Source organism: Furipterus horrens, unplaced genomic scaffold (assembly GCF_987537825.1).
Source record: "Furipterus horrens unplaced genomic scaffold, mFurHor1.1.pri manual_scaffold_9, whole genome shotgun sequence".
Taxonomy (NCBI): domain Eukaryota; kingdom Metazoa; phylum Chordata; class Mammalia; order Chiroptera; family Furipteridae; genus Furipterus; species Furipterus horrens.
The window spans coordinates 18,448,579-18,460,600 of NW_028327179.1; the positions used below are offsets into that span (position 1 = coordinate 18,448,579).

The window sequence follows — 12,022 nt, forward strand, 5'->3', positions numbered from 1 at the left end:
AAATGGTTTGGAATATCAATGTTAGGGACATAAGTAATCTTTTGTTATATTGTCTTTGTCTTTCTTATTATTCACTTCTATCCAATTGTTTTCCTCTTTGTTGGTAAAGATTTCCACTGGTGTCTATTCTGTTTCCTACTAGTTCTAATAAATATTTTTGTTCTATAATTGTCATGCTTTTTTCATTCTCCATCTGTTTCCCTGCATCTAAAATATCCCTTTTCATTTCAGTCCATCATTTTATCATCTAATCTTAAAGTTACTGTTTTACAGAATTTGTGTTCTTATTAAGTTAGGTGCTCTAGTCATAAGAAGCAATTATTAGACAATTCCACGGAGTCATAGAGTTGATGTTTTCTTCTTGGGGGAGGCTCTGAGGTTAGTTGAGGAAGGGTATTTTATTGCAAAGAATTATAGATTATTTTCCCAATTTAAACCGCTGCTCTGAAGTCTTCATTTTTCCACAGAGGCAATGTTCGTTCACCTTCTTCCATTTTACTAGCTCTTTTCCAAAGGCCTTTCTACTATTCCCCAATCACAAGGAGCAACGGGAACAATTTTTTAAACCTAGAGGATATCCAGTCAGTTTGCCTCTCTCTAGAGTTGGAGAGAATTTTCAGCAAGTTGTCACCTTGTCAGTAAAATTCTAAGAGGACCCAGGATTTGGGGCCTGTTAGGTCTCTTGGTTCTGATCAAGGACCCCTGCTTCCATTTTCTCCTTGACTATTCGTCTCTGAGGTATACTGCAGTAGCTCATACCATTTTCTTTGCTCAGTTATTGCTAATATCAAGCATGTGTGTGTGTTGGGGCTGGGGGGGGCGTTTGCTTTGCTGGCTTACACTATTTTAGGATCACTACACTATCAGGTGAGAAATTATGTGCTACACTTTCAAATTTCCCATCTCCGAAATCAAAGTCACCTTTTTAAATTCACAATTTGAGTTTATTTCTGTCTTCTTCCTTAAAAGACATAACAACAATTATGCCACCGCTGTCCACAGAAGTAAAAAATACTCACTCCTATCCCCCTTTTCAATGGGCCTATTTATAATTAGCCTTTTGATTGTTTCCTATCAAATATTCAAATTGATAACAGCCTCATCAGTGAAGATAACCTGAGTTAGAGAAGAGCAAAACAGTAATTATGGGGAATACCAGAAGTGATTATTGACATGACAGGAGCATTTCACAGACTTACATTTCATAATTAGATTCTGCTTTCCAAGTAGACATAAGTGACTACCTAACCGAAAATGTCCCTTTCCCCTCAGCGATACACACCAAGGAGAAAAGGGGTTCTCAAAGGGTGAAGAGCCATTCTCCATCAAAGATCTAGATTTAAATGTTTTTCTTTTATACCCTAAAATTAGAATACATAGTGAAAATAAGTAGATAGGTAGATAGATAGATAAATAAATAGCAAGTAAAAAAGAAAGAATAGATAGTAAAAATGTTTTCTTTATTGTCAATGTATTTTACATTAATGCTGTACAAATTCCAGGAAATTCTCTCATCATAATGGTTCCAATATTGTGTGGACAGTTCTGTTGTCCAACATGTCACTGTTTAGGCACCTGAGTCAATATTTGTACCTGCTTTAGTTTCTGCCATAGTTATCACTTATTTTTGCCACAGAAGTAGACATTAATATGGCAAAATACGTTGCTCCTACTGAATTCCAAGATTCATTATTATAGAGCTTTTTTAACTAAAAAGACAATAAGAGACTACATGGAAGAACCTAGTTCTCTGTAAGATGTCAAGCCTGAGCAGGTCAATATTAGGGGAAAAAATGGAACCATGTAAAACAAAATTTAGTAGCATATAAAGAGCTCTGGAGAAAAATCTTCTGTATTAATTCACAGTATCCAATATAACTAGAATAATAAATAGGAACTCTAAAGCAATGGCGAACAAGAAAACAAAGTTTTTTAAACAACCTCAAGTAATCTGCAGTTAGGGTTTCACTGTTTAGTTACATATTCTACAACTTGCTTACCTTTGATTATAATGTAATGAGACATTTCACAGAACACACACCTGCACACACACTAGCTACTCTGATTTACAATCACAATTTGCACAGGGAAAGAATTTAGTTCTTATCAGACCAGGAAAAAATAGCAGACTTATAGATAATCAAAGAAAACTTACTATCAAAACAAAAAATCATTTTCCCATGTGACATAAAGTCTAAGTCATCTGTGGTGATCAGAGAGATGGAGCAAGGCCATGAAGAGCCAGGAGCTCAGGTTTCTTCATGGGAAACAGTAATAATAATAGAGAGCACATAGGTTAATAACATGATATTACATTTGAACCTCACATGAATGTCAAGATGTAAGCAAAGGGACATCGTTATTTCTCAAGTTACAGATGAGTAAGCCAGTCACACAATGGGCTAGCAGCAGGGCTCTCAGAACACCGAGCTTTGGGCTCCTAGAACAGTGCTCTCTCCACCACTCTGCACTGTTACCATATATCCTTCCTCTCTTTCAGTTCCAAAGACTCCATCCATTTAAAGCTCATCAGTCACATCCATGCCACTGGTCCAAAGGGGGTTGAACAAGATTTGTAACTAAACTAAGACAAACACACCCCTAATTCAGAAATTAACTTAAAGGGCAAACCCTCTCGACATGGGTCACTGGCATTACCATCACTTCCTCTCCCTCACATCTGTGATACTCAAAGTTTGCTCATCCTAGGATTGCATGGAAGATTTTAAGTATCCCAATACTCTGGTTGTTTCCCATACCAATTAACTTGGCAACTCTAGAACTCAGGCATCATTATTTTGTAAAATCCTCCTGATGACTCCAAGTTCTAGAGCCATTTCCTCAGAAGTATACAATAAAGACTGGGCTAATTAAACTTAAGGACATATTATATTTAAAAAATTAAACATTACACAGCATGATAGGAAGGATGCAAATGTTTTTATGTTTCAAATGGTAAGAATAAATAGAAACTGGAGTTTATTTATTTATACCAGACAGAAGTGGGAGTTAATATCAATTTACATCACTTGTCATTCAGTATTGCCTCCTGCAGAACTGACAACAGTGTGCACAGTTTCAAGCACTGCCCACTTGAAAATGTCACTGCTTTGTATAAAAATCATTAAATGTTAGAAAGAGGACACTCTCAGCTGAAGTCGGAGGCAAGTCAGATACACTTATCAAAGACACTGAGAAACAGTGAAGCTTGTAAACACCTGTAAGGAGAGTCAATGTCTGGAGACAGTTGCTGGTTTTGTTTCTACTGTATGAGGAAAATATTGAACTTGTGGCAGAAAGATGAGGACCAAAAGGATACAGTATAATAATAAAAAGATCTCTAAAATTGTTATTTTTAAAGAGTTGGTCCATATTTAAAAAATAAAATGCTAAGTTAAGTGGTCAGTTCTACACCAGCTGACCCCTCCCCAACTCTTATCAAATTTACAACCAGGAAAATAATAAAACTGTACTGAAATTCTGGCATGTGTGCTTTAGATAAGTGGGCACTAGTAACTAATATAATCCCTGTCACTTAAGTGTAACCATACCAAATTGTACAAAGTTGATATTTTATTCTTATTCCATGAAAAGACTGGGTCAACAGAAGAATCCTAAAATCATCATAACAGAGGTTTAAAGAAAACTTGCTTCAAACGTAGAACTGTGGAGTGTAGGGTGTTCAACACTAAAACACTTCATGCCAACCTGTGGAATATTCTTTCCATATCTAGCTCTATCAAGGAAACACTGCCCTATGCTGCATTTTTATCATGGAAGTCTAGGTGGTGATCTATAGTTATTGACGGAGGTAAGGGAGAACTTTAAGTCAATATAGACTGAAGCATTCAGAAGAGGACCAAAACAAACCCCAAGCTTTATGAACTAGCTACAGGAAATGAACATGAACAGCAGCAGTGACAAATAAGTGATAGTGCCTGGAGAGTCTCCTCTTTTAACAGACAGAAACCGATAAAGCTGAGCTGACAAGCTTCATCTCTCATCAGCACACCTCCTTGAAGGCGCCAGCACATACACAGGGAAAGTAGACATTGGAATCTGAGACTGTTGTTCTTTAAAACATTGCACCTGCATATAACACCTCTAGAAGTGTGTTATAGCATCACATCTGACTGACAATGCTAGACTCCCCACATGGCTTGGAAGAAAATGAAAATAGCCATCCACTAATAATAATTCTATTTCATCCTAAATAGTTTCGTTTTGGGCCGATGGGAAAAAGCCACATGAAAACTACCTTCACAACTCTGTAGCAAACACAATTCAGAAGGCAAGTCTATAAATAGATGAGCTTCTGTATGCACACTGTAAATACAAAATCATGAGCTGCAGTGTAAGCTGAAGCCTCAATATGAACTTACCTGATTTTTAAAGTCTCATTAGAATACGCTTCCAGTCAGGACCGATCTCCTTTTCTAGTTGCATAGTAAGCCAAAACACCCCCAACTACATTTGACTTTCTCTCGGTCCCAACCTGCATCAGAAGCTTTGCGATTTCATTCAGAAGCAACCGGCCCTCAACAGACTGAATATGCACAGAATCAGTCATGAAAGGGATCGAAGATAATAAACCCTACAGACGCACCAAGAAAACAGCAACATGCACACCAACAAGCAGCACAGCCTGAAGAAGCGCTTTTCTTAGCTGCATTTCCCACGCCAGCCCCCTTACACGGTGGGTACAATGTCTCAGTTCGGAAAGGATCTTACCTGAGCTGATCATACTGTGCATTCTCTGCTGAGCCAAGAGCTGCTCCCGTCCAGCCACGCCATCTGTGGAAAAACACGAGTCACTCTCGTAAATTGTCTGTAGCATATTGCAATCACTCTTACTTCAGCTCCATGCAAGATTCATCTCTGCTCAGTGCAGGGGCCCCACGAGCTGCCCTCGCTGGTCCTCCCTCCTCCTCCTCCCGGAGGAGAAGCAGCAGAGACTCAACTTCAACAATGATTTCCTTTTCTGTTCAGATGGACACACACTTTTTTAAAAGACCTGGACACTTTGCCCATGTTACCAACCTGTGTGCAAAGCAGAAAGGACCGGGTGGATGCTATGACTCTCTGGAGTTTAGGTTTATCCTGAAAACTAAAAGCAGGTGGGAAATTGGAATGTGCTTCAGGGTTATTGCTTTGTCAGAAAAAGGAGAAAAATATTAACTCTCCCCCACGAGAAAAAGAAACCAATTAAACCTGGCTTAAAGTTCTTCAGGCTGCTAGAGTTTTCTTGCAAGCACCGTCAGTCCTGCAAGTGGCTTCAGCTGGTGCCCTTCTCCTATCTGTTTGCGTGTGTGTCTTCCCCCCTCTCTGGTCTCTCTCAGCTCAAGTTGGCTAAACCTAGTGATAATCCATTTGCATATGAATCAACAACAGCATGGCCCACAGGCACAGAAATAGAACAATGGTCGGCCTGAGCCAAAAATAGGTCAAGCCTGGCCGAGTGATTGGAGCCTGCATTAATGCATTTAAAAATACCCCAGCAAACCCAGCTGTCCAGCCTCTATCTTTCAAACTATAATTCTCTATTGCAGGGTCTTAGAAGCAATTAACTCTTTCCTCCCTCCAAGCTTGCTTTACACACTGTGTTTCCAAACTGGTGATCTGGATCCAAAGAAAGGAAGGTAAAAAAAAAAAAAAAAATTAAGAAACATAATTCTAAGAGGGCAAATGCACATACATTTCATTTCATTTTATTTTTGTACTATGTGTTTTTGGAAGAGAGAGGAGAGAAGTGCAGAGCTCTGTATTGGTTCTAAAATAATACTGGAAGCTTTTGCTCATAATGTGGTTTCTGCCTCACCCACGCACAGCAATCCTGGTGTTCTATTTTTGCTGCCTGTTTCTTTGGCTACACTGCAGTTGGCTGTAGCACTAGAAGCTTTTCTGCCTTCTAGTTTCAAGACTGACAGGAGATTTAATAGAGGTAGCTTCGGAAAATAAGCACACTCCAGAAGAAAATGTTTATAAAGGACTGGCTTGATTTTTTACTTGCTGCTTATGTGAGGCAATTGTCCATTTCACAAATCTGAATATGATGGCAGCACCCACTATCAATTTTATTGTATCGTATCTATGATGTTTAAATTTTAAAAAACAGCTTAGACCTGTTTTTCAGCCTCTCAGGCTAAATTCCATAGACCTGAAAAAGGAAAAGAAAGTGTGGCTCCTTTCTTATGGATGGATGTGAACATATGCACCTGTGAATCAATAAATAAAAATGATGAGCCCCCAACTATGAATGTTCTGCGTTCATCTCTACATTGGTTGCCTGAAATACAGACCTCACTTTTCTAAACGAAACAGCATTTCTAACAGTTGACCAACACACACTGGGGGATTCACCTATAAAGTAAATGAACTATAGTATACAGTACTAAGAATTCTACAGTCGCTGGTGTATGCTTATAACGCCATTGCTGTAAGAGAAATAATTCTGCATCACAAATTGGGTTGCTAGCATCTAGCTACCCCAGGGCAAACACGAAAGTGATAGTCCACTGGTCATTGGAGCTCTCCTCCTTGTTCTAAACTAGATCAGCAAGAAAATGTGATTCCTAAGGCATTAGTAGCAATGAAGATGGGAGAAGAAAAAGCAGTGTTTTGAGGTTCCCAGTACAATCAGATGGAGGAGGGATCTTAGTCAACAACGCGGCAGGGGGAGAGGGGGTACAGAGAAGAGTACAAAAGAGTTTTGGCAGAAAGGAGGAAACCTGTTAAGTCATTAGGCAGATAACCCACTGCTGAAGAAAATGGCACTGAATTTTCCTTCTTTCACAGATTAACTCCTACTTCGTGCAAAATTATATTCGGACAGATAAATTAAAATATTTATAAAAAGAAGTTATTCCAAACTGCATTTAGTTAAGCTAAACAAGAAAGTCTTATGTTCCTGTCAGTGGGAACAAAATACTTTTAATTCCATTTGGTATTGCAGGTGAACTTTCACTCAGTTAAGATATGGGTATATAAGATTCAAGAATGGCAATACGGTAAATACTGTATGGCAATTTACTGCAGAGATGATATAACCAATCACGGCATTTCAGACCGTAGCAGAAATTCAGAAATTATCTACAGTGGTGTTCCAACTCCCTGTCCCCCAGGGGGCTAAAGTACCTGGGACCCGACTCACACAGTTCTCCATCCAGAAAAGGCTCTTCCCCCATGCAGGGTGGCCACACTGTTATTTGTCTACATTTGGGTATCTTACGATTTCCTTTGAACAACGACTTCTTATATTTTAAAAAATTGAGTGAAAACCATTCATCTAATACAAGTTCTCTATTTTACACGTGAAGAAAGCGAAAAGAATTGCTGAAGGTTGGAAAAGCACTCATTGGCGGTATTATGACCAAAGAGTCTTGCTTAGTGTCTAATAGATCACTTCTAACTAAGTAGGTCAAGTGTTCACGGTCTCTAGTCGGCCATCTTGTCCCTAACTAAAATTATGCAAATAATTATGTGAGATAAGTATTCAGAATAATTTTAATATTATCTACGGATGAAAAATGGAACCACTCTCTAATTGTTTCAGAGTGGCTTGAACAGAATATGCAAAACTAGTGATAAATGTCTGACTGATAACATAAATCCCAGTATTGCTATAATGTGCTCACATACCTTTTGTCATTTTAAATTTAAATTGTACCCCTCTAACTACAAAAGTCTCCAAGCTTTTATAATCATAAAAAATGAAATAAAACTCCAAAGGAATGACTTAGTAATTATCCTGTTTCTCAGAGGTTCCAGGAAAGGGTATTCCACATGAAATAATACAAACAATGTACCTTATTTATTTTGACCAAGTTATTTAACTTGAGGTTTATTTACATTTCATCCCTGCATTATTTCATCATTTTTCCCTACTAGCAGTCTTGTATTTCAACTCCTTATAATGAAAACTTAGAGTGAAAAAACTTTGGACAATTATCATAAAATAGATACTACTTGTTTTTGAAAGGAAAAATAAACTGCATTAAAACCACTACCAAGTATACTGATTACCATAGTTTCATTATCCAAGAACTTAAGTATTTGGAATTTTTAGTTAATGTTTCCCAAAAATTAGTTAGCATCTCAAAAATATTGGTAAAGAAATGTGTCTAGGTTTCTTTATGGGCATTTACAAAACTAATTTATTTGCTTGGGGAAAAGAGATATTAAATTTTATATTATAAGAACCATAAAAACTAATACAAATGTCAGGCTAGAATAGATTGGCAGTTTTTAATATCTTAATATAGTAAATTTTAATTCAGTCAAATAAATATTTTGGAAATTGATCTAACATTATAGTTTACATTTCTTCAAGTATAAAGTGCAAAACAATAGGGAAAAAAAAACAGGTCCCCAGTTTAATAGAAAATGGGAATGGGGATCAAATCCTAATGTAAAATGTCATTTAAAAGTGACTATGATAATTCTAATTCTTCTTATCCAAGTATTTAGGCAAAACAAAAAAACATATAAAATACGTATATGGCATCAAAAATATTTCCAGAAATATCCTTAGATTCCTAGTTCACAATAACCTTTTCTCAAATCAGGCTAAGTTGATGGCTGAAGACCCCACTGGAAAGAAGGTTGTATAACTTAACTTAGTTTACATAATAATCTATCCTCTCTTCAACTCTAATCAAGCATAGACTTTTCACACAGTACCAAATCTTATGATTCTACAGTTTAGATGCAGTAGGATTTAAAACGCGTTTGCCTAAAATACTAAATTGTGCTTTACAGGAAAGCTACAAATTATTCACCAAAAACTGGAACTCCTCCACGCACTCTCTCATTCATGTATTTCTTCTCCCATCCTCACACTTCTCAAACTATAGTCACAGAAATAAAATTATATACATTTGCCTGAAGGCTAGAGACTTGGTTCCTACAGACTCCCAAGGATAAGAAAGGAGAAGGAAAGTACACAATATTAATTTTTATTTTGAACTAAATAGCTTATTGACCTGAATGTCTTACCCCTTGAAGGAACATCATCAGTTCTTATTAAACAGTAAATACTCAAGATACAAGTGATTCCACTCATGAAAACAACCTAAGTGGCAAAAAACAGTGTTAAGATTAGGAAATGTTGCCTGGACCTAAGAGCATGTTTTGAGAAAACATCTCAGCAATGTGTGTTTTATATAAAGCTATTTTATATAAAAACAAAAAACAATATCAACGAATATGCTCATAGAAGTTTTGGACAAGATTGAATTTCAAGGACATTTTGGTGTGGACAAAATGTCTCCGTGGGCATTTTAGACAGCAGAACCAAGTGTCGAGGACCTCCTGGGATAGACCAACTATCTCCATGGGCTTTTTGGACAGGGCCAAATGACAGCTAATCTTTATTTCTGTGACTCTAAAACTAATATTTCACATAGGAAAAACTATTTCACATTAGTGTATGTGCTAATGTACCAGAATGTAAATATACATACAAATCTTTGTACTGTTTCACACTGACAAAGAAGGACCATTTCTCTTTCATACAGCATTGATTTTGAAATATGAACCAATATTGACTAACCATCCTATGTTTACTGAACTTTGTATATACAAGGTATTTATGAGACCGGAGAGCCTTAATAGAAATTTTAGTTTCAAGACAAAACACCATTTTTGGTTATGGGGCTATGAAAATAAAAATTCTGAGAGAATTACACTTAAGTAAAATTAGCATTCTGATCTTGGCTATTTGGTAGGAGTCAAATATTTATATTATTCTACAAAGTAGCTGCACCTTTAATATTTATCATCTTGGAAATAAGTGGGATTCTGATTACTAAAATTAATAGTTATATGTAGCATCTGGATGAATCCTACATTTGAGATGTGTGATAACAGTAATTTCCACATGCTAATATAAATTATGGCAGAGAAAAAAAAATCAACCCAGAGCTTTGCACGTCATTTCTCAGCATAAAGGTCAAGTTGATATTTACCATGCCAAACCATTTCAATCACCAAGTTAAATCAAGAGAATGCCAGAATGCCTGCCTCTGAAAATAGCAACATTTTTAAATGTTGCAATTAAATTCTGACTTCATAATTCCATCTAGTTGGGTGCCAACTACCAAATTTAAGAAATAGCAAAAACCCAACACATACTTTACTTATTTTTGACTGATCAAAATATTTATAGTAATGGCATATAACTAAAGTACAAACACTTGCAATTGGCCATACAACTAAGTTTATCAGAGATCCCATGGGTATGAAATCTTCCCTGTTTCAGTGACAAGGACAGAATCATGATTTTTCAGGCCATTCAAGTTCTCAAGACAACTTGACTTAAGAACTTAATCTTTTACTTTCTTTTTTAAAACTTCACGACACAGCCAATTTCTTGGTATTACCCTCACAAATCCCTCCTTCTTTTCTACCTTTGCATATACTGTTCATCTGATCCAGAATGCTCTTCCACTGTTTCTATCTGGAAAACTCCTTTAATTTTAACAGACTATATCTTTCTTTGTCCCTTACCCTCAAAATTAGTATAACAGACTTACTTTTAGTTCACACTTGCCAGATTGATATTTTTATATCCTTTTATTTAAATCATTTGCTTCCCTTTAAGTATAGTGTTTACAGACAATGTAGTTCTTGGATTGTCCTTTCCCTTTATCACAGAAAAGTCTTGCATTTTGTAAGTTTACAGAAAGGAATTCACAGCCCTGGCTGGTTCACCAACTTCTCAAGAGCAAAAAAGAAGTAAGTCCATTTCATCCTTGAAAATTTTGCCCAAGCACTACCTCCTTGGCAAAGCTCCCTGGACATGAGCACTCATGAATGAGAAGACCTAACTCTATTGTAACATAAATCATTGAACATGGTAGTAATTTGGTTGCATGTTTGTTCATCACACTAGACCTCAGCAACTCAAGAACAGGAAATGTCATCCATCCATGTGCCTGTTCCACACTGCCTAGCAAACTATAAACACTCTAAACATGTTGGTCGAATGAATATATGTGAATTACATAAATGTACATGATGTGTTTGATAATTTTACACTTCCATTCATACCTGTTTTCACAAATAAATGTCAAGCAAATAATTTCTACCATCTTCTGCATCACCCCCCACCCCATTCTACCTGCCAATTCTTCCCCAAATCCAGCCTCTGGATTCCATTTTCCTCTCTCAGAAGAGCTCACTTCACACACTCAACACAATCACTATTCCCATCAGAGAAATATGATTATACTACTGTACGTACAATATTTTTCAGAACAATATTGTAACTATACATAAGTTTCATATCTCTAGTATAAAATACAGGGATTATACACTCTATTTTGGTTTACTTTCCCAGAATTAAACACAAGAAATTACAAGTTTAAGATTCTAGGGTGTTTACTTACAGCAGTTCCACTTCTACATTGAAACTATTTGTACTAAAAATGAATTTCAGAAATTTTCACCATTGTTCCTGTGCTCGTTCAGCTCTCCTTAGCTTTGTCGCACAGCCACCTGGCTCCTGTTGCAATCCCTCCACAGGACACAGTGACATGACTCCTCTGAAAACATCAAAGCTCTTATCAAAAGATGTTCCACTCTGCATGCTCACTGATGAAGGGTTTCTTTTTCAGTTTTAAAGAGATCCTACGTGGTCTAAGCCTTTTGAAGGAGGGGCCGTATGTTCACATATTTTCAAGATCATAGAAGGATATATTATGAAAATTGTGGAAATGATAGCGTTAGGTATTAATTCATATTTGATTCATGAGCATCATGAAATCTCTTTTATATGAAGGCAACTACATAACATTCTAAAGTGTGTGGCTAACAGGATGGAGAAGAGGCCCTGAATTCTGACAGAATTTGACCTGAATTCTGTGTCTGTCACTTATTAGCCAGTTATGAGCTGCATAGCTTAATAAGTTAACCTTTCTGAGTCACAATTTCCTCTTCTTAAAAATGGGGATGTTAATATCTGCCTTGCAGTGTTAATATTTAGAAATAGTGAATATAATTTTTTTACCATTATGACAAGAAC

The 12,022-nt window shown here is 36.6% G+C and overlaps 1 protein-coding gene across 2 annotated transcripts in view; it reads right to left on the reverse strand.

The window, feature by feature from the left end:
- The window catches only part of LOC150001369 (histone deacetylase 9-like), a 465,158-nt gene that overhangs the window by 153,752 nt on the left and 299,384 nt on the right, over positions 1-12,022 (reverse strand). The window contains exon 3 of one of the 2 annotated variants that reach the window (XM_090287130.1): positions 4,732-4,794. In XM_090287130.1, coding sequence (XP_090143256.1) covers positions 4,732-4,794 — 63 coding nt within the window. Of the gene's footprint in view, positions 1-4,731; positions 4,898-12,022 lie in introns of those variants that run through there. The other variant, XM_090287131.1, reaches the window with a different exon arrangement.